At 50.3% G+C, this 22485-nt stretch overlaps 3 protein-coding genes across 17 annotated transcripts in view; 1 reads left to right on the top strand and 2 right to left on the bottom strand.

The window, feature by feature from the left end:
- Window positions 1–1555, top strand: part of LOC133469893 (clavesin-1-like) — a 6970-nt gene extending 5415 nt beyond the window's left edge. For all 5 annotated transcript variants that reach the window (XM_061757479.1, XM_061757481.1, XM_061757482.1 and 2 more), the window contains one exon: window positions 216–1555. In XM_061757479.1, coding sequence (XP_061613463.1) covers window positions 216–294 — 79 coding nt within the window. In that variant the 3' untranslated portion in view covers window positions 295–1555. The remainder of the gene's footprint in view (window positions 1–215) is intronic.
- On the bottom strand, window positions 630–22485 carry unm_hu7910 (un-named hu7910). 9 transcript variants are annotated; one of them, XM_061757470.1, is made up of 27 exons: window positions 18484–18718; window positions 18365–18406; window positions 16791–16964; window positions 15840–15884; window positions 15045–15113; window positions 8817–8903; window positions 8119–8223; window positions 7988–8023; window positions 7839–7883; window positions 7485–7517; window positions 7380–7412; window positions 7267–7302; window positions 6815–6862; window positions 6642–6725; window positions 6442–6492; window positions 6287–6328; window positions 6126–6211; window positions 5969–6055; window positions 4943–5093; window positions 4617–4753; window positions 4454–4552; window positions 4301–4390; window positions 3662–3799; window positions 3456–3591; window positions 3299–3390; window positions 3059–3192; window positions 630–766 (listed from the first exon to the last, which is right to left on the bottom strand). In XM_061757470.1, the coding sequence occupies exons 1-27, from the start codon at window positions 18578–18580 to the stop codon at window positions 739–741; spliced, it is 2205 nt and encodes a 734-aa protein (XP_061613454.1). In that variant the 5' UTR covers window positions 18581–18718; the 3' UTR covers window positions 630–738. The 9 variants fall into 9 exon arrangements, with proteins under 9 accessions (XP_061613454.1, XP_061613445.1, XP_061613452.1 ...); XM_061757461.1 differs by lacking the exon at window positions 630–766 and adding an exon at window positions 2208–2599 and having other exon boundaries at window positions 18484–18715; XM_061757468.1 differs by lacking the exons at window positions 630–766; window positions 18365–18406; window positions 18484–18718 and adding exons at window positions 2208–2599; window positions 22260–22485.
- On the bottom strand, window positions 9623–13734 carry LOC133469894 (uncharacterized abhydrolase domain-containing protein DDB_G0269086-like). Of its 3 annotated transcripts, XM_061757483.1 has the most exons (4): window positions 11743–13734; window positions 11158–11205; window positions 11027–11071; window positions 9623–10814 (listed from the first exon to the last, which is right to left on the bottom strand). In XM_061757483.1, exons 1-4 carry the CDS (start codon window positions 11852–11854, stop codon window positions 10051–10053), a joined length of 969 nt encoding a protein of 322 aa, XP_061613467.1. In that variant the 5' UTR covers window positions 11855–13734; the 3' UTR covers window positions 9623–10050. The 3 variants fall into 3 exon arrangements, with proteins under 3 accessions (XP_061613467.1, XP_061613468.1, XP_061613469.1); XM_061757484.1 differs by lacking the exon at window positions 11158–11205 and having other exon boundaries at window positions 11743–13733; XM_061757485.1 differs by lacking the exons at window positions 11027–11071; window positions 11158–11205 and having other exon boundaries at window positions 11743–13732.

The following is a 22485-nucleotide window of genomic DNA, read 5'->3' as shown; positions in this document are numbered from 1 at the left end:
AAATTTGGACACGTTGTTCCGGAAGTGAATTTCTACGGGGCGGCAGCTCTGACGGCCGCTTGGCACGGAGACACCACAAGATGGTGCCAAAGCGACACTTTTCGACACGGCTGTGGCCGGAGCACCCAGACAGCAAACAAGTGTGTGTGTGTGTTTGTCAGGACGGGTTCCGCCCGAAATCATCGGCCATTCTTGTTTTGGTTTTTGGCTTTCAGGTCTCAGTCGGTCGCCAACCCTGCCACGCTGCGACAGACGGACCGCGAGAGCAGCGCCCCGCTCCTGACCCTGGACTGAACACACACACACGCAACACACACAACACACACACTTGCTGGATTTTCACTCGTGCTGTTTCGTCCCGTCCCGCTGAACTTTGACTCGTACTTCCTGTTTCTGAGCCCGAGTGTGCGTGTGTTTGTGTGTGTGTGTGCAGCCTCAGCAGCGCGCGCGCGCGCACACACACACACGTGACCCTCGACCGTGTTTGTGTGTCCCTGCGCAGGAATGTAGAAAAGGTTCTCACGACTTTAGTGAATGTTTGCTCACCATCACCACCATCATCTTCATCCCTTTCTTTCTTCGTTTATTTTGGGGCGATTCTCGTTGAGCGTTTCGCAACCGAGGCCCAAATCTGACTTTGATTTCCCCGGCAAAGGCGTTCCAATGTTGTTCTTCGGCCTCTTGAATTTTCTCCTCTTTTCGCATCGGCGACCTTCTGCCATCTAGTGGACAGGCGTTTCATTGCTCGGCCTGTTGGCAAATGTCGCTGGCATCGATAGAAGAACAGAGATGCATTATTTGTAGTACTTCATCAATTCAGCCATTCAACAGATTATTCTTTTGTATTTTTTTGGAACCTCTCCCCTGTTATTCATGCGTTATTACTGTTATTATTTTTGAAATGCAATCCCCTGCCTATTTGCTTTTTTTCCCCCACGAATAGCCATCTTGACTATATTGAAGTGTGTTAAGGAGCTTCATTGAGACAAAAGTAGTGCAATGCTGCAATCTTGTGGAATTATTGGTCAGCGATTAGCAACCTTTTTAGCAGGGCGTCAATTGTGGATTTTTTTGCTATTTGACTCATGGGGTCCAACTGTAAAAAAAAAAATCATAGTTTTCGGCGCAATTACGTAAAATTGGGATCATTTCTTTCGGTCTTTTCTTGATCTCTGAAATCTTTTTAGTTCAACACAAAGCTGACACGTTCGCAAGAAGCCCAAAATGATCCAAGCTTATCGCCACGGACTTATTTGTTCAATATTTATGACGAAAGGTCCACCTGCAGACGGGCGTCAGTATTGTGCTGTCAACACACACCAAATGCCAAAGTGTCACTGAAGAGAAAAACTCTTTTGATTGAACTTGCTACAAGATTGTACAGTGGATGTCATCGTGCGCTGCAAAAACGGCGGACGACTTTTTTTGTCGCAGATGTGAAGACGGAAAAAATGTTGTCGTGGCCTCCCGCAGGGCGCTCGGGGGACATCGGGGCTACACCCATCTCTTGTCATGTATTTACTGCAGAATGTAAACTAGTAAACATTTACACCTCCACGTGTGCCGCTTTCAACTGGGGGGGGGGGGGGGGGGGGGTCATCAATTTACAATTACATGCAACGAGATGACAATTTATGAACCGAATGTTTTGTCCTCGGAATCCACGACATGACTGGGAGAAAATGTGTCATTGAATTGTGTTGCTTTGGGACATTTCCATGATGACAATTTTAGTTACATTTGAAAAATAGCTGCTGCAAAAGCTCAGGTTTTGTTTTTTTTTTCTTCTCCCCATCTCACTTCCTCCTTCTCAAGCTGATGCATGTGATTGGCTCTCTCTGGTCATGTGCCATTCTTCTGTAGTCTCAAACATGACATTTTTCCATTTCATATTTAAAATAAATACATTTAACAATGACTTAAAAGACATCCATAAATAAAAAAAAATAAAAAAATTCGTTAATTAAAATGTATTTTTTTACATTTTAATGGACAAATTTCAGATAAAAAAAAAAAAACTGCTCAATGGACACAAAAAATATGATAGGACTCTTGAGAATGTAAATGCTCGGTGGGCCGAATATAAAGAAGGGAATGGGCCCCTGGGGCCCCCCGGGCCAGACTTTGCCCACCCCTTGGCTGGAGCGTCAACCGCAAAGATAAAACAGTTACGACAAAATAAAGCAACAACAACAAACATGCACCACTATTTTCTGGGGTTATTTTTAATAAAAATAGAATCTCTTACAACATCTGACGTTGGCAGCAATTGTACAAAAGAGAAGAGGAAAAAAAAGTCAGCTAGTGGGAAAACAGCGGAGGAAAAAGTCGCGTCCAACTTGAGGTTTTGCTCAAACAAACTCCGCAAACATTGAACAGCACAGTCAGTCCAACGCGCGCGGGGTCAAGTCAGTAGTAGAGGTCGGCAGGCGCTCGGGAGGTCGCGCTCTAGATGGCGCTGAGCGTCTGCCTCTGGTACGCCGTCAGCTGCGGGTGCCACACGTCCACGATGAAGATGAGGCGCAACGTGGCGGCGTCCTGCCAAACTTCGTGCTCGAAAGAGTCGTCGAAGATCAACACTTTGCCCTCCTCCCACTCCCTGGCGGGACCACCGACACCAAGGACACACACACACGCGCGGTCTTTTCGGCCTCTCAACTGGATTTTGCCATCAACGTACTGCATTTGCTCACGAAGATTTGATTTGAAGATTTGGGCAGCCGCGGTATTATCGATCAACGAACGTCTCGCTGCGCTGGGAAGATTGACCCGGGTCTTACGCTGCACAAACTCCGTAACTAATCCAATTACACTGAACGTAGGCGTCATCGCGTAACAACAAACTGCAGACGCCGTCACTTTTGAACCTTTGCCGTACCTTAATTATATGATTTCTTTTCTTATGTTCGTTAAACAAATGGAGACGGGCGAATCCGGAGTCAATATCGCTCGGTTTAGAGAAACGAGGAGCCCCCGATTTTAGCCGGCAACATCTGCTAAAGCGAACGCGTGGACTTCCACGGCGGACAAAGAGGATGAGGAGGGGAGTGAAGGGTACCTGGTCCGGTCCGTGCACCTGATGCGGCATCCGCGTTTGGGAACGACGAGGCCGAGGTGCATCCTCAGTCGGCAGTTGGTGGGGCCCGTGTGCGGCCACACGTGCGTGCCCGGCTGCATCGCCGACAACTTAATCTGCGCGCGCGCAAACGAGCCTCGTTAAGGCAACGTCGCCGACCTGTCACGCGAGTCCGGAACGAGAACGAGATACGTATTCACGACGCGTGTCCAAAGTGCGTACCTGTCCTCGCTTGCAGCCGGTGGCTTCAGGAAATCTCTCCAGCAGCGAGCAGGTCTTCGGGGCAGCCTGACAGGAAGCGGCGGACTTCTTCCCTGAACACAAACGAGTCTGTCAGCTGTGAGCGAATGCGGAAGAGAAGCTTCAAGAAGTCAAGAACCTTGCTGCCAGAGCGTGTACTGGCCCCACTCTCCTTTCTCCCTCAGGTTCTCCTCCTCGGGCACAAACTGGCCCGTGTTTCGGTCCATCACGGCCAGGGCCTCGTCCCGGATCGTCTTCCAGTTCTTCTCCAGCGCCTGAACGCAAACGCTGCCGTTCGGTCCCGGACCGGAACCGCATCCTTGTAAATCTGGCCCGCTGTCCTACCTTGACCAGTTCGGTGTATCCCGTCTCGTTCGGAGTCCACCAGGGCTGCGCCTTGAGCCCGTCCACGTTGTAGAGCGACCTCTGCCACACGGACGCAAAGTGCCCTCGCTCGTGGCCCACCTGGTACCAGTGGTACGCCTGAGGGGCAGGGGGACGCCATACCGCTAAGCCAAACGTCACGTGACACTTTGCAGTCAAGCGTTAAAATGCTAACAAGCTAGCGGAAAAGCTTGTGGCAGGTTGAAGAAAACACATTTGTATGTTTACATATTGTACTTCATTTCAATAATGAACCACAAATAGCTTATTTGTCCTTATACATTAGTACCTTGACTAACGAGTTGAATTTGTTATTTGAGTACATTACTCTTTAAGGGGTGTGGCCTCGTGAGTGACATCAAGAGCTTGGGGTCACTCAGTGTTAGCGTCTTCTCCGTGTTTTCATTTTGTTGGAATAAACGGCAGAGAGCGCTTCGGGCTCTCCTTTTTCGTCACGTCACGCTTGCGACGGCGCATTTGAAGCTCGCAACCCCAAAACTGCAAAATTTGATGCTTGCAATTTTGTTTTCTTGATTGTTTCAAGCCGTCGTGTCGCGTTCGGTCGGGAGACCGGGGCCCGGCCGGCCACGTCGCACTCACGCTCTGGTCTCCGACTCTCTGCAGCGCGTCGCCCAGGTGGAAGTAGAAACGTCCGTCATCGGTGCCGGGCTCTCCGGACTCCAGGCCCTCCTGGTGGACCCAGGTGCGTTCGAAGGGTGGAGGTTGTCACGGAAACCAAATGCGTTCGCTTACCTTCAGGAACGGAATGCTCTCGGCGATCTTGTTCTCCGACTTCAAGATGAAGCCGTAGTGAACTTTGGCAAAGCCGTCGCCGGGGGCGACCGCCAGAACCTAGAGACGGCGCCAGTGAGACCGAAGAAGAAGAACAGAAGACGACGCGGGCGACGTCGCTCACCTCCTCGTAGACCTTCTTGGCACCTTTGTTGTCGCCGAGCAACAGGTAGGCCACGCCCAGGTCGTTCTTCAGGCCGACGTCTTCGGGAAAGACCTGCGCCAGCCTCTCCAGCGTGGCCACGGCGCCCCGCATGCGGCCTGACACACGTTTACGTTTACAGGCGACATATCAAGACAGACGCCTCCTCGAGCGGGTCGCGCCGCTGCCGTGACGCATCAGCCAGTCCGCCATATTGGATGGGGCTAAGCCACATCCAATATGGTGGCGACATCATCCCCGTGTAAATGAGCATGCGGCAGTGTTGCCGTGGAAACTCGCGCGGTTACCCAGGAACTGTTGGCGCTCGGCTCGTCTCTTGAGGGCCGCCCTGACCAGGTCGGGCGTGGCGTCCGGAAGCTCCGCCGCGTCTCCGTAGCTGCCGATGGCCTTCTGCAGCATGTCGTTGCTGCGCTGCTTCTCGGCCAGGTCGTCCTCTGCCTGCGCGCGCGCACACACGCGCACACACACATCCGTCATTCACCAGCTCACTATATTGTTTTGACGCGTTTTTTTTTTTTTTTTTGACAGTATACAAGCAAGTTTGCATTCAGAGTTCCGCGTCTTCGGTACATCACGTTGCGGCGCAACGTCCCAGGAAGCACTGCGCTCCGCGATTGAGATCGAGAAGAGGCAGAGAAGGTCCGCAACCAAAGCCGACGTATACTCCCACAGAGCCGAGAGAATATATTCCTGCTCCGTGTGTATTCAAGTAGCAGGCGATTGAAGGTTTGCCATAACCCAAGCGTCTATGCTAATTTCAGCTAGCTCATCTATGGCTAGCTGACGTTTGTTTGGTCGGACATTTTGGTGTTGAACTTTACAATGAACCCTCGGTTTTACAGTTACGCGACAGTATTTGGACTTTGTCCCCCGTTTTCTTTCGGTTTGTGTGGCTTCATACTTGATTGAGGACTTTGATTCTTCCATGTGCCTTCGCTCCCTTTTTGTAATATTTGTTTTTGGCCTTCACGTCCACCACGTAAATGACAAATCTTTGCCATAAAGCGCTTGGAGCAAGGACGCTACGTTCATAAATCACTGCGAGCGCCGTCGGGTTATTCCGAGCGTCAAGCGGGACGAGATGTTCGCGGGCAGAAGGGACGCATTCGATATGGCGGACGCAGCGACGTAGGCCGCGCGCGCGCCGGCTCTCTGACCGCCGCAGAGCGTCAGATTGAATTTCCCAACGTAGCCTCTGTACGAGTCCATTTGGATGGGACGTCGCTACCGATCGTGATGTTTTCGACAAATTTCGGTGCGGCGACAATCAAGTCGATCCGGATGGCGAGCGCGTACGTCCTTGAACCGCGCACCTGCGCCTTCCCGTAGTGAGCGCGGGGGCTCTCCGGGTGCCGCCGGACCAAGGCCTCGAAGGCTCGCAGCGCCGCCTCCGCTTTCCCCTGCCGCACAACAAACACACGTTCAATGCGTTCGAAGGCAGCGCGAACCCTAACCCTTCCCGTCACGAACTTTCTTGCGGAGCTTCTCGGCAGCGTCCAGTTCCGCTTTGATGCTTTTGTCCGACTTGTTGAGCAGTTTGGCTTTCTTCTTCTTGGCTGGAGGACAAAGGGGAGCGCGAGAGAAACATTCGCAGCGACTCGGCAGAGCTGCGTCTCATCCACCTTCTGTACCTTTGTCTTTGGTCTTGTCGGCGGCCGTGCGCTTCGCCGCTTCTGCGACAAAGACGACCAAACTGTCAAGCTCAACTATCGCCGGTGGCTTTGCGAGGTAACCCCTCGCGGTAAAAAAAAAAGTTGAATCGACATCAGTTCATAAAGGAAGATACCTTGTTCTCGTGTCGACTTGGAGTGGGTCACATCATCTTTGGCAGAGTCCACTTCGCCACACACAAACAAAAAAGTTCAACAAGGAATCAACATCGCTCCAGCTTCGCTGAAACGAGCCTTTAAGTGATCAAAAGATCAACTGATGAATGAATTAGTCATGGAACGGTGTTGGCGGCGGTTGTGGTGCGGGCGCGCTCACCCGCGGGGGGGCCGGCGGTGTCGCTCTGCGCTTCGACCGGCCCGGACTGCGGCTCCGCCTCCGCCGACGGCTCCGCCGACGGCTCTGGCGCACAAAAAAGTGCTGTCGTAAAAACACAAACGTCGCCAATCTGGATCAGTAAAAAAATAATAATTAAAATTAAAATAAATGACCTTCTTCTTGTGTGAGCTTGGAGCTCGTCAAGTCTTTTGCAGATTCCACTTCACCGCAAACAAACGCAACAGTTTCAAATTCGCCAGCAATCAACTTTCGCCCAGCTGTACAATTAATTGTTTTTTGTTTTTTTCCTAAATTAGCTTTGAAGTTGTCAAACATCCATCGAGGAGCGGTTCAGAAAGCCTCATTAATGATACGAATAATTAGACAACGCAATTTATGGAGAAATCGCGTGCGAATGCTGGAGAAACGACGGCGGGCTGAAATGCGGGGAATCGATTCATATGGACAAAGAACAATAGAGAAGTTAAAAAGTTGTAAAAATGCGGCCGTTGGAACGGTTCGATCGGTCCAGTGGGATTCCCTTCAGCGCCGACGCAAGGCATCCATCCTGCGCCAAGGGCGAAAGCGGCGCGCGCTCGAGGTGGCGGCGGCGGCGGCGGCTCACCGACGGTCTCCTGAGACGAAGCCTCCACCACTAAGACTACAAGCACAAAACGTCAACAGTCGAAAGCACGACAACGCGGCCTTTAGCGCGCGGCCCGCCGCCGCCGTCCTCACCTCCGCTCGTGTCGATGGCGTCCGCGTCCTCCCCTGAGAGACAGCGAGCTGAGACTTCACGATGGAGGATGGCAAAGACGACACAACAGAAAACGTTTTACACACCGCCGAGATGCTCCGTGTCGCCGCCAGGATCATCTGCAACACAAACCAGGGACGCGCTGAGGGAAGATCACGTCTGTCGTAGGACAAAGCGCGCCCCGGAGCCTTTGTCTTCGCGGCAGAAAGTGAAAATCGGATTCAAATGGTTCAAATTCTCTACAGAATGATTTCAAGACGTCTCACGTCAACATCCGTCGAGACGTTTGGGAAATTTGACGACCGAGTTGCCCGTTTGGAGAATATTGTCGAGCGCGAGAGCAGGAACAAAGGTTTTGCCCTTCTTTTGTAATCAGCGCAAGAACACGGGTCGTCGCTTTTCACGTCGAAGAATATCCCGAGCGTTTGTGCGGGACTCACCTGCTACAAAGTCGTCTTCTACGAACGCAGGCAGCGGCACGGCAGCTGGAGGACACACACACACACACGCACGAGCGAGCGAGCGAGTCGCACCGCGCCAAATGCTTCGAGGGCCGAGAGGTCGGAGGGTCGAAGAGCGCGGGACACACCTTGGATTTCAGAGTCCACGTCGTCGGCTTCGGACGCTGACGCACACGCACAAACGCACAGCAAGCGTGTCACGACGCGCGCGCACGCACGCACTTCAACAAGTTGGCAAACAAACTGTCGGAACACACACTTGCCGGCGAGTTCTCCGCCGCGCTCGCCGCCGGACGCTCCTCCGCCGACTCCTCCTCCGGCGGCTGTGCAGCTCGTCGATAGGCCGACTCCTCTTCGGCGGGTTCTAGCTCGTGAAAAACGGAAAATCCATCTGGAAATATACTGGATGGCGTTTGATACTCGTACGTCGGTAAAGTACACGACGCCGCGGACGGGCGGCCTTCTTTGCCGTCGTGTGTCCTCGCGTATGTGCGAAACACGAGAGCGTCGACGGCGGGCGGGCGAGCGAGCGAGCTCAAAATCTTAAGAATATTTCTCTTCTCGTCCAAACAAATCAGATGATAATGGAACTTGTTTTTAGGCCATTTTCAAATGTTCTCGTCATGCTCACAACAACGAAGGAAGAACTTACAGGCCGAACATTTGACTGTTTTACGATACTTTGTCCTTTACTATTTCTTTGGCTTCGCTAACTTTACAACAGAGAGAAAAATCGGTGGATTTTTGGGGGGTTTGTATAAATGTGATTATCTTTCTCTCATGTTGTAACGTGTTCATGTATAAATAAAATGGCAAATTTTTTTTTTTACAAAAATCAGCTGATTTGAAAAGGGAAAAGTCCAAACATCTGTCAAACGAGCGCTCATGTCAAAATCTCGGCGGTCGGGCCGCTCGCATCTCAAGGCGCTGCAGTTTGACTTTTTTGCGACTCGTCACCTTGTGAGCGTGCCAACTCAGCCGGTCCGTCTTCAGGCGGCTGGCCCCGCCCCCGGCCCCGCCCCCGGCTCGTCCTTTCTTTCAGGCCTGTTTGGAGGCGACAACGTGACAAACACAAAACGCTCACATCATCTTCACGCGGTCGCCATCGCAAAAGTCACACGCGCGGCAACGGGACTCGTGTCGTCTAACTTCGATCTGAAGGAGCGTGCGAGGCGACGCCCACCTGAGGCGGTTGACAGTAACTGTGGGCGCCCACGCGAACGACAATCATTCCACTCATTTTCTTTCTTTTTTTTTTTTTAAACCAGAACGCCAAACTTTTTCCCTTTTACGTTGTCTACTAGTGCAGTCATAATGAAACTGTAATATTAAATATTAAACTGTAATAGGTTACAGTAACATAACATCCATTCATTCTCCTAAAAAAAAAGAAACTAAATTAGAGCTGCAACTAACGGAGAGTCGGTAGACTTTTTCGATGAATCAGACAAAAAAACTAAAACGACGAACAAATGTCTTAAGGTTATTAAGATTATGAATGAGTTACTGGTTTGGTATGCAAAGATGTTGATCAGTTTTCCAAAATAAAAGCTCTCTTTGCAAATGTCATTTTGGAAAAGAAAACACAAAGCTAATCAGTCTGCCTTCACAAAAGATTTCAAATTCTGAGCATTTGGTCTCTGAAGGATTTAGCGATGATCAAACCAGTTCAATTGATCATGAATGAGTGATTGATGAATTGATGCACCTCGAAACAAAACAAACGTAAGACGACAGCACAAAAGGAAGAAGAAGAAGATGGCGCCATTTGATGTTTTATTTGACACTTGTCACATTGGAGGGAAACGTTGCATTAACGTGGATGGAGGCGGAGTTTGAATATGTGCGGAGCTTACAACAACAACAACAACAACAACACAAATCAATCAATAGTTTCTCATTGGCTGTGTTGGGAATCACTCTCGAGCCGCTGCGGAGCAATTTGCGAAATATACTTTTGCAAATGAACATTCCGAGCGTCCTGCGGCGAGTTGCACGTTGAAAAGGAACATCGTTGACGCGCGTGCGGCTGTCCGAGACCAAAGCATTTGCGGTCACCGAGTGTATTTTGTCGACTATTTTCAAATTCCCACAGAGTAACGTGGGAGTCGGGAATGATTCCAAACATGGCCACCGTCTCCCTGGAGACAGAAAAAAAACCAAAAAAACCAAACAGGAGCACAGGAAGCATTTACTTCTTCTTGCCGCCGGCAGCCATCTTGTCGGCGACCGCGACCTTCTCCCTCCTGCCGGCCGTCACGCCGCCGGCGCGCCGACTTTTCTCCTCCGGAGCCTGAGTGGCGTTCGCCTTCCTGGCGTCGGGACGCTCCGCTTGCGTCCGGTTCCGAGCGGCCTCGTCGCGGGAGAGACGCGGCGCTCGCTCCTTCTCCTCGCCCTGAGCCGGTCGATCGCTCTCTGGAACGAGGCGCTCTTTCTCGGCCGCCTCTTTTTCTCGCCCTTCGGCCGCGTGCTCCCCGTCTCCGGCGAGCCTCTCCCTTTCTTTTCCTTCCTCTCCGGCCGAGCGCTCCCCCTCGAGCTTTTCGAGCCGTTCCCGCTCTTCCGTGGCTTCGTCCAAAGCGAGTCTCCCTTCGTCCGCCTTCTGTCGCTCAGCCTCTTCCCGCTCCACGCTTTCCTTTTCTGCTTTTTCCCGCGCCCTCCTTTCTTTTTCCCACTCCATCTTTTCCCTCTCCACTTCCATCCTCCTGGTCTCCACCTCCATCCTCTCCCTTTCCAGCCCGATCCTCTCCTTCTCCAGCTTGAGCGTTTCCCGGGTGACCTCCAGCGTCTTCATCTTCAGCCGCCAGGCCGTCTCCTCGCCCGGGTCGTCCTCGGCGAGGAGCGTTTTGATCTCGGAGAGGGCGACGCGAGCGACCCTTCTGGCCTCCGTCTTCTCGTTGACGGCGTTCACTTCTTCTCGTAGGGCGGCGCGCAACGCGTCGTCTCGCCCCGGAAGTTCTAAAGTCGGAACATAGTCGGCAACGAGGTGACGTATCGCGACTGGTTAGGGACACGGCAACCGGGGAAGAGTTAGACGAGCGGCCAAACGTACGGTCAGTGAGTGGGGGGCTGGGGGGGGGGGTTGGGTTCGGGGTGCAAATGGATGCTAAACGGGTTAGCGTTCACCAACAGCAAAGTTCCCACACAGGATGCAGGCGCAGGTTTTGTACCTCGGCTCCCGTTCTTCCTCAAAGTTCTTTCTTCGGGGATCTCGTCTGAGACGGCGAACGGGAAAGAAAAAAGACGCGGAGCTGCCGCTAAGATGCCAACATCACACGTCACGCGTGCATCCCAACACTACCTTCGTTCACTTCCGTCTCGTCGGGATCCTCGTCCGCGTCTCGGAGCGCTTCGCACGCACGCACGCACGCACACACGCACACGTGTTTAGAAACTGAGCGGATGTCAGAGATCAGCGGACGTCAAGCTAAGTCACGAGCCAGAATGAAGTCTTAATCTTCAAGTCTACAGCTAATTCTATTCTTTGTTACTTTATTATTATTAAGATGAGTTCAAGTTTGACAACTAGCGAAGTTAACATAGCTTAGCCGTCCGTCATTGTGGGTTTTACAGTGATGGAGGAAGTTAGATGTCGTAGCTGCGAATTTCTGCGTGTCGTTGTTGTCTTTTTCATGATTGCATCCAAAAAGTTCAAATAGGAGCATGCGACACTTCTCGAGCCAAAGTCAAAGTCAAGCGCAGTCGAGACATGCGAGTCCCCGCTTCTGGCGGCCAGGTTACCATGGCAACAAACATGCTTCGCTTTTGCGTTAGCACTTCTGGATCGGACAGCGCAAGCAAAAGTGCGAGCGGCACAACGGAGGCCCGCGTCGGCCCGTCGGGTCCGGACGCGAGCCGAGCGGCCGACACGCACCGACGCGCGTACCTCTCCTGGGCGCCTGCTTCCTGCGGGAACCTTTGAACTTCCTGTCATCTGAAGCCACAAACAGCAGAGAGCGTTCATCAGCGACGCCAAAGCCGGCAAGGCGCCTTCCCATCGGGAATCGCCGGCACACCGCCGCCCTTTCTCGGGGTTCAAAAACGAAACGTGAGGCTCTGCGGGGAAATTCCAAGATGAACCCTACAACACACTTCCACCTTTGCAGGTGGACTTCACTTCAGGTGACCTTCTCTAAACTTGACATTTTCCAACTCTTCAATGTTTCGCTGGCTTTTTTGGACGATGTGCTGTTCTCTCTCTCAACTGGAACATTCAACAGTTTGGGCGTGTGCGCTCAAAAGTTAAGCGAAGAGCAAAGCGAGTGTGCGTTTTAGGGGCAAGCGAAACCTTTTTGTGGCTAGTGTAATTCACACACACACATTTGGGGGCGGTAGAGCGCTCGTCTCCCAAACCCGAAGGTCGTGGGTTCAATCCTAAGCCTGTGCGAGCACGTCAAAGCGCCCTCGAGCGAGCCGCCGGCAGTTAATACGTCAGCGAATGAGGCGGCTCGTCGAGTTCTTTCAAGGTAGAAATTTAAAACACGCACGGGTTCACTTACAAAAACTCAAAGATGGCGCCAATTCATCTGGCCCGAGAAGAAAAAAAGACTGAGATACTTTGTTCATGAAACGATTCATTTGGATCCCTGCTGTGTTACAAGCGCAATTCCACTGAAGTTGGGACGTTGTGTTAAACACAAATCAAAACAGAATAGAATGACTTGCAAATCATGTTCCACCTAGATTTCATTGAATACACGACAAAGACAAAGAAGATATTTCATGTTCCAACTGATCAACTTGATTGTTTTGAGCAAATAATCCTTCATTTAGAATTTGATGGCTGCAACACGTTCCCAAAAAGCCGGGACAGGCTCATGTTTACCTTTTCTTTGAACAACATTCCATCAACTGAGGACACTCATTGAAAAACCGCCCTCTTTTACTACGAAGCCACGCTGTTGTAACACGTGCAGAATGTGGATTGGCATTGTCTTGCTGAAATAAGCAGGGGTGTCCGTGAAAAAGACATTGCTTGGATGGCAGCGTATGTTTCTCCAAAACCTGTATGTACCTTTCAGCATTAATGGTGACTTCACAGATGTGCAAGTGACCCATGCCATTGGCACTAACACAGCCCCGTACCATCCCAGATGCTGGCTTTTGAACTTTGCCTCCATAACAGTCCGGATGGTTCTTTTCCTCTTTGGCCCGGAGGACACGACGTCCACAATTTCCAAAAACAATTTGAAATGTGGACTTGTCGGACCACAGATCACTTTTCCACTATGCAGCGGTCCATCTTAGATGAGCTCGGGCCCGGAGAAGCCGGCGGCGTTTCTGGGTGTTGTTGATGAATGGCTTTTGCTTTGCATAGTAGAGTTTCAAGTTGCACTTCCGGATGCAGCGCCGAACTGTATTTACCGACATTGGTTTTCTGAAGTGTTCTTGAGCCCATGCGGTGAAATCCTTCACACATTGATGTCGGTTTTTATTGCAGCGCCGCCTGAGGGATCGAAGGTCACGGGCATTCAATGTTGGTTTTCGGCCTTGCATGTGCAGTGTTTTCTCCAAATTCTTGGAACCTTTGGATGAAATTCTGGACCGTAGATGATGAAATCCCTCAATTCCTTGCATTTGTACGTTGAGGAACATTGTCCCTAAAGTGTTGGACTATTTTCTCACAAAGAAGCGAAGCTCGCCCCATCTTTGCTTGTGAATGACTTGTGAATTCAGGGAAGCTCCTTTTCGAGCCAATCACGGCCCCCGCCTGTTCACCTGTGGGATGTGTTTCATGAGCATTCCTCAACATTTTTGCCCACCTGTCGCAGCTTTTTGGGAACGTGTTGCAGCCATCAAATTCCAAGTTCATGATTATTTGCTCAAAACAATCAAGTTGATCAGTTGGAACATGGCATATCTTCTTTGTCTTTGTCGTGTATTCAATGAAATCTAGGTGGAACATGATTTGCAAATCCTTCTATTCTGTTTTGATTGACGTTTAACACAACGTCCCAACTTCATTGGAATTGGGCTTGTATTTCCCCGCAAATGTTCTTTTTCTTTTTCTTTTTCTGTCCATCCAGCTCGACAAGCGCGCCGCGCCCTCCATCAGGTTCTCAGTTCTGCTTCCTGTTCTCCTATTGGTTCTGAAGGTCCAGTATGACCCCTTTGACTTCCACGTCATCAAGGTAAGAAGAGCCGCCCCGCCGGCGCATCCCGGCCGCCTTCGCCTCTGCCTCTTCCTCGCCATCTTCCTCCTCCTCCTCCTCCTCCTCCTCCTCGCTCCGCTCTACTGGCGCGCTGACCACGTCGTAGAGGAAGGCGAAGAAGCCGTACATCCAATCAGAGCCCTCCTCTGCCAAAATATTTACAACCTCCTCAAGAGACTCGCCCGGCGCACTACCGTCGCCATCTTTGGTCAGGCCTGACGAGAAAAGAGAAGAGAAAAGCAGATAGGGGGCGATGGCGAGGGCGGGATGGAACGCAACTTAAAAAGAAGAAGAAGACATGAAACAAGGAAGGCGTGAGGGATGAAGCGTGGCATCAAATAAAGGAGGAGGATGACGGAGAGGAGAGAAGGAAGGGGCATTAAAGTCGGCGTTCACACGGCCGGCAGCCGACGAGCTGGACTTCCTGTTGTCGTCCGGCTTCCCGCCGAACATTTCCGAGGCGGCGCGCGGGAGGAGCGGTCAGCTCATCTGCCTCGCAGTTCTCGGTTCCCAAATTTCAGCTGGGACGCGCCACGCCAGCGAGGAGAAAATGGACGGACCCAAGAATGACCCTAACCCCTTTGGACTTTGCGGGAGCGTCCCTCCCCCGCTAAATGGGAACTCCTCCTACATGCTTTCCACATATTCCCACTCATTAAAAGCCAGCTAGACTGATTCAAAGTATCCTGAGCGCCTGTCGTCGCGGTCGAGAAACCGGAGAGACTTTTGTTGAACTGCGCTTTCTTCTCACTTCAGCACTTGTAAACCTCCAAAACACAAACATCGCCCTCGTACAGACGGACAACTACTACTGTCAATTCGGACTCACGCAAGTGCTCAAAACAATCTTTCACCTAAGGCGGGAGTTTGTCTGAAATGATCGTGAGTGCTTTTAAAAATGAGCGACACAGCGCGGGTGCGATGGACGAGCGCTCCTTTTGTCATTTTTTGGGGGCCCAACGCCTCGGAAAGCGTTAGCGCGTTACTGTAAAGCGCCTCAGTCGACAGAAAGACCAAAACGTTGGCGGGGACTTGCCGAGCAGGACTTTGGCATCCTCCGCGTCAAAGTCGCCGTCGCCGTCTGCGTCGTAGGCCCTCAGCTTCCCTGCAGCGCGAGGACGACAGGAAGAAAAAGAGAAATGAGCCGTGGCGGCGGTTTCACGTGCTTTCCAATCATAATCATAATAATAATAATCATAAATGCCTACTAAACATGCCTACTAAAGATGTTTAGAATGGCTTACGTTATTCGCTGAAATACGCCGGAAACTCCAACCCCCAAAGACAATATGTGACATTTGAACTCGTGATCACGGTTCGTTCGCCGCAGTCCTTTCAATTACGTTCACAAAACATGCTCATTTCTGTTAGCCTGTCTATGGCATTTCGCACTACAAGTTGGCATTAAGCTAGAGGACTTTCACTAGACGAAATTACGCGCTTCGGTAGAATATGTTGGTGTCGAAACATACGACGTTTTCAGTTTCTTATTTGGAGAACTGTGCGACCAGGAGAACGCGAACGGCCACCGACGAACACCACAAAATGCGGCGTATGGGACTCGCGTTCGCGCCAGCTGGGCGGCCTATAGCGAGCGTCTTACACGCGACGTGTGGGAACAAGTGCCGCGACGACCTCGCTCCGAGACACACGAGCGAATGTTGGATGAAGTGAAGGGGGGGGGGCGGGGGGAAAGGAAAAAAGAAAAGAAAAAAGACGGCGACGTCCACGCAGCCTTCGAGCTGGCAAGTAACCGAGGGGACAGGAAGGAGAAAAAGTCATGCAAGGAAGTAGACGGCACGCTTTGTCTTTTGACATGTCGAACGTGTACCTTGTAAAACTTGGGAAAAGTTGCTACGAAACTCCTGAGCTCTGGCTGCGTGCAGACAACACACAAAATACAAGAAGAAGAAGAAGAAGAAGAAGAAGAAGGAAGGAAACAAAGTTGAATGTGGTCCTGACTTCAATGACGAGCCACCGGCCGGGCGCATCTCAACAACTTGACAAAGTTCATTTCAGTCACAACATTCCTGTTCAGTTGATTTCCATCCAGCAAGCCACCCGCGCATGCATGCATCCATCCATCATCCATCCATCATCCATCCATCATCCATCCATCCATCACACATTCATTACACACGTTGGAAAGAAAAAGAAAAATGATTTCTACATTCAGAAACTTGGATTGTTTTTCATGTAGTATTTTCTTTTCTTGTGCTAATGAAGTTGTTTTGGGTGAAATTGAAGCAAAACTGTGAAAGATATTTCACTCTGTGTGCCATACACGACTTTCACTTTTGCATTCAACTCCTGAAATAAACTTTCCAACAATGTTCAAACTTTTGAGATAAACCTGCATTAGGATTATCCTTCATCTTTTTGTACATTTGGATATATTCTCTATTTACAGAGCTGCAACGAACGATTATTTCAATAATCGATGTATCTGTCGCTTGTTTCATGAATTGGATAAAAAGCATTTTTCAATGTCTTCATTCAAAAACGCACCAAGAAACCGATGACGATGGAGTTCCTGGTTCGGTCGCTAACGTGCGTCTGAAAATATTGATCGCTGTTTTCCAAAGTCAGAGCAGATGTTTGCAAATGTATTCTTTGGAAAAACAACGCAAAGATAAGCAGTCTGCTTTCACGGAGGACGACGCAAACCGTTGACGGGCCGAAATCAGACGATTGGGAAATGTTCCGTTCAAATACTTTCATTTGATCATCAAGTATTGTTGCGCGTCTTATGAAATAGCAACGATTGTCTCGTCCCGCTTACCGATGACGCTGTCGTAGTCGACGATGTCGAAGTAGACGACGGCCACCGAGCTCCAGACGCCCAACAGCGCCAGCACGGCCAACCAGGTGAACGCAGAATACTTGCCGCCCGTGCCCGCGCCAGCGTCGCCTCCGGCCGCCTTCTTGCTTCCCGACGACGGCGGCGGCTTTGCCTCTGAAGATGCAAACGCGACAAACACGCAAAAAGGTGAAACACGCTACGCTTGGGCCTCAACACAAAACTCATCCTGAACAATCAGGTCACATTGAGGAGTGGGCTTCAAACAAATTCAATTCTTCTTCCGCAATCCGTGCTACAAAGCGCAAAATGGCTGACCTGCGCTGCTTACACGAACAACGCAGAGGAACGAGTTGACAGTCAGCAATTTGATTCCGGACGACGGCGGAATCGTTTCCCTTTTGTTTTGCAGAGGACGATGAAGGCGCCACCGCGGCGCAAAGCGAGCAAAATCCGAGCTCGCGCAAAAGCAAGCGTTTATCCGCGTTGCAAACTTTCCATGCGCAAAACAGAATTTGGAATTTTGATTTCATTTGGGCCGAGGTCGCGTGTCCTTGCAGTTTGCGGGGTCATTTTATGATGTTAAATGAAAAAAGGGAATTTGTGTCACTTATTTTTCTTCCGTTACCTGTCAAGAACTTTTTTTTCCTGCGGAAGTTGATGCAAGGTCATGTGAGGGGAAAAACAGTTTCAAAGCTTGTTCGGTATCAAGAGAAATTACTCAACAAGGGGTTAAAAAAAACAAACAAACAAAGACAAATCGTAAACTTATTTAGAATGGTATCATTGTCACTTGCTTTACTATATGTGAAGGAGAACAATAACAATTCAAATCAGAAATCCTATTTTTGCAAAATAACACAAAATCTGAGATTCAGTCCGAAGCAGAACTCAATTTGACTTCAAAACAAGTCGGTCGGACGGGATGACAAGTTAGTGAAATGAGTCCGAGCCGCTTTTCCCTGGCAAATCCGGCGCCGCCTTGGCTTCCGGCGTGCCAGATGAGAAATTCCGGCTCCTCGCCTGGCGCGCGCTGGTTCGGTTGACGCTAATGCCGGCTCGAACGTACGGCGGCCGACGTTGGGCGAGAAGCGGGGCGCGCCCCGGACCGCTCGCCAGCCGATCGCGGGCGCAGCTGGACTAACGAGTCGTCCGATGACTTGAACAATTTTGGAGTCTTCGAATAAGCTAGCGTGCAAGTTTTGGGAAGGTGGGAAAGAAAACCTCACACGAACATGCAAACGCTGAAGCCCAGATTGGAACCCCACAAGTGCGAACCACTTGGCCGACGTGCCGCCCACAAATGTCGACCAATTCATCCCAATCGACAAATTGAAGTCCGGGCCCAAGTTAATTACATAACACGTCGCACACGCATACACACACACACAGCGGTCGCGGGTGGAGGCCGTCGGCGCCCTTTGCGAGCGTCCCAAACGGCAGAGGTCGAAGCGACCGGGCCGACGGGGGGCGGGTCCCGCCGCAGCTGTTCGTCGCGAGCAGCTGAGAGCTTCCGACGCGCGAGTCCGACCTGGCAAAGCCGCGTCGCCACCCACCGGAGAGCGCAGGAGCCGCGGCCTCCTCCGCGCCGTCTCCTCCTAGAAGAAGAAAATCGCTTGAGCCGCACTGGAAGCGGCAAAACCAAAGTCCAGTTCAAAGGTCACGCAGATCCTACCCGTCTCCCGCAGGCCGTCCCGGGCCTCCTCGCTTACGATCGGCTCCGCCCGCTCCTCCGGGGCGTCGGAGACGCCGTAGTGGCGGTGGCGCTGCATGGGGCAAACGTTCGGCGCCGGCGGTCAAACTAACGCGTCCGATCCCGAGCGGCACCTTCGCCGGTTGCGCAGCGGACGACGAGCTCCGCGCCTCCCCGCCGTCCCGGACCAATCGGGAGGTCCGGAACCCGATGCCCGCTATTCTTAGAGCCCGCGAAGCTCGCGGCGCTGCGTGTTTGCGTGTGCGTGAGATGCCGCAGAGGACAAAAGTCAAGCGAACGACCTCGACGGCCGCTGTTCGTTGGCGGCCCATTTATAGAACGACAAGGCCGCCATGACACTAAGAGAGACCCATTATTCTTTTTATTTTGGATACTTACAATATACTTATTGGTTTAGTACTTTATGATGTCATTATAAACGACTCGAGTTGAAGAGAGTCCTCGAATATAATCTGTACGATCAGCTTCCTAAATCATGACGAGTCGTTTATGTTCGCAGAGTTAGAAGTTTCGACTTCTTCCTTCTCCTTTTGCACAGACGCGCTCTACTTTTACGCTTTTTGTGTCGATTGTCTTGTTTTCTGTATATGTTCAAGAAACACAATAAAATCATGAAAACAATTCATAGTTAGTTCACAGGATACAGTGAACGCCCGTTTATTACAGGAAATACAAAAAAGATGACGTCATTCTTTGAATTTTTTTAAACGCATTGAAACTTATTCAAAGACAATTTTGAAAATATTTCGTCGCGCCTGTTCACACTCGCAGTCCCCCAAAAGAGAGACTTCGCATGCTTGCTTCAAGCTTTTGTCATTCCAGTTAAAGTGTAAAGTACACACATGTAAACACTAAGGCATGAAAAAGGTGACAAAAAAAATAAACATTGTAGAAAGGGTCTGGGGGGGGGGGGGGGGGGGGGGGTCCCCTCCTGTCTCCCGCAGAGAATGTTTTGGATTTTAACATAAATTAAGCAATCTGGGAGACTCTGAAGAGGACAATAAGGCAAAATAAACACATTTTCTTCACGCAGAAAAACATTTATTTGCACCGCTCAAGTCCATGTGGATGTCCAAATTTGGGATTGAAATTCAATTTGCCTCATTTATTTCGCTTTGGGCTCCAACTTGAGCCAGGCCCATCTCCACCGACACCCGATGCCAGCTTCAAGCTGTGCCGCGTGAATAGCATCCTCCTCCTCTTTAAGCACGCTCATACTGGCAAAGATTTGATGAAAATCGTTGTCCGTTTCACTTCATTTTTCACTATTACCAACTTCCAAGGCTAATCCCAAAAGCATCCTCCAGGAAAATATTAAGTACAATATTTTTCAGTTTTAATTGGCCATTGCTAAATTTGAAGTTAGTTCATTCTGAGTTGTGACATAATCCCTAACATCGCTCCTTCGCTTAAAACATTTAACATTAAGACAAGATATTTCATGTTCAAACTGATAAACGTGATTGTTTTTAGCAAATAATCATGAATTTAGAATTTTATGAAGCCACGCTGTTGTAACACGTGCAGAATGTGGTTTGGCATTGTCTTGCTGAAATAAGCAGGGGCGTCCATGAAAAAGAAGTTGCTTGGATGGCAGCGTATGATTCTCCAAAACCTGTATGTACTTTTCAGCATTAATGGTGCCTTCACAGATGTGCATTGGCACTAACACAGCCCCATACCATCACAGATGCTGGCTTTTGAACTTTGCATCCATAACAGTCCGGATTGTTCTTTTCCTCTTTGGCCCGGAGGACACGACGGCCACAATTTCCCAAAACAATTTGAAATGTGGACTCGTCGGCCCACAGAACACTTTTCCGCTATGCGGCGGTCCATCTTAGATGAGCTCGGGCCCAGAGAAGCCGGCGGCGTTTCTGGGTGTTGTTGATGAATGGCTTTTGCTTTGCATAGTAGAGTTTCAAGCTGCACTTCCGGATGGAGCGCCAAACTGTATTTACTGACATTGGTTTTCTGAAGTGTTGCTGTCGGTTTTTGATGCCGCCTGAGGGATCGAAGGTCACGGGCATTCAATGTTGCTTTTCGGCCTTGCCGCTGACATGCAGTGATTTCTCGGAACCTTTTGATGATATTCTGGACCGTAGATGATGAAATCCCTCCATTCCTTGCAATTGTACGTTGAGGAACATTGTCTACTTTTCTACCCACTCCTGGCACCCACCCGTTCCCAATGAGCCTGTTCACCTGTGGGATGTTCCAAACACGTGTTTGATGAGCATTCCTCAACTTTCGCAGTCACTTTTTTGGGAACGTGTTGCAGCCATCAAATTCTAACTTCATGATTATTGGCTAAAAACAATTAAGTTTATCAGTTGGAACATTCAATATCTTGTGTTTGTAGTGTATTCAATGAAATATAGGTTGAACATGATATGCAAATCATTGTACTCCGTTTCTATTGATGTTTAACACAACGTCCCAACTTCATTGGAATTGGGCTTGTAGCCGCCAGCGCTCAACGAGTACGAAATTCTATGACGACGGCGACGGCGACCCACAACCCCCCTCCTCCTCCCCCCCCCTAGAAAAACTCATCCGATCACCAGTACATTTGAAGACTAAAATATTCAACCAAAGTATACAATTCGGCCTAAGAAACATCTGGAAATTAGCATAGATGTTATGAGTAATTCTAAATTCTTTAAACTACTGCTACTTAAACAGACACGGACGGAGCAGCAACCCATACGAACAATGACAGTCTGACAAAACGCTCAAACTTTGGAAAATCGGATGGCAAGGTTCCAGAGAAATTGAGCTGGTTTCTGTCAGAACGCGAACGATGAACGGGTCCCGCGGTTCCATCTACCGACTTACGCGGGGGAAAAAAAAAGAAACTCATTCACCCCTATCCCCATTACCGGCAAAATGGCCTGAATTGTTCCCGGGCAAGCAATTGCGGACGTCGGCATTGCGTTGCGTCAACCTGCTTGCGTCCTATTCAAGCCATACTGACAACTGTGAAAAAAGGCAAAGCTACTGGCGACCACGCATTGTCCACAAACAGAGGCCGGCCAATCAGGGCCCAGTTTCAAGGTCATTAAAAGTCGTGCATTTGTCCAGGTTTCGCAGGACCAGCGCTCCCCTGCAGTTGACATCAAGAGCTTCAGCATCAATTCTGGGGAATTTCCTCGGTGTAAATTCAACTATTCATTTGGCTTTTTCAATCAAGCGTGTGTAATCCTAGATTTGGGGAAAGTGAGCCGTTACGTGGAAATGAGTAAGACGACAGGCTACGAACGAAAGGTATAGCCAAGAAATGTAAAGTCACATGTAAAAAGTGCGTCATTGTTAGCTGCGGCTCGCAGGCTTCCTCGTGGCCTTTCAGCAGCACACGATCGCGACGTCACGTCCCGTTCGGACTTTCGGGATGAATCGTTGAATCGTTGACTCGTTGAATCGTTCCGTGCTGTGGCTCTTCGGGCGGCCCCGAGCTCTGGAGCGCAGCAACAGATCGCCCGACCCAAATCCGAACCCGAACCCGAACCCGAGCTTGCGTCATCCGAACGCTCCCCCACCTACGATAGATCGCTGCATTCGGCGAGCGCCTTGATTTAATGCGCTTGGTTGACGCGACGCGTCGGCTGCACTTTCAAATGTGAGCCGAATTCAAGTCGGCTTATTTCACGTTCAAACGACGAGACATCATCGGCGGAATGGCAACGGGAGTGAGCTCAAGACATTTCTGACGTTCGCGAGTAAAACACAACACAAACCTTTTGGGGAATGCGTTTTAGGACTTTTCTTCGGAGCCATTGCGTCGTCAATTCACCAGAAGGCTTTAATCGAGGGAGCGGCGGCGAACGGCGACTTTGGTTGATTTTTGTTTGTTCGTTGGTGGCGACGACCGACGATGGATGAAGATGAAGATGAAGATGAAGCTGCTGCTGCTAGCTAGCTAGCGAGCTAGCTTGGAGACCAGCGACGCTACGCACAAGAGTC

The sequence above is a fragment of the Phyllopteryx taeniolatus genome, chromosome 20 (genome assembly GCF_024500385.1).
Source record: "Phyllopteryx taeniolatus isolate TA_2022b chromosome 20, UOR_Ptae_1.2, whole genome shotgun sequence".
Taxonomy (NCBI): Eukaryota; Metazoa; Chordata; class Actinopteri; order Syngnathiformes; family Syngnathidae; genus Phyllopteryx; species Phyllopteryx taeniolatus.
The sequence above is the reverse complement of the archived record's forward strand: the minus strand, read 5'-3'. Positions and strand labels throughout refer to the sequence as shown.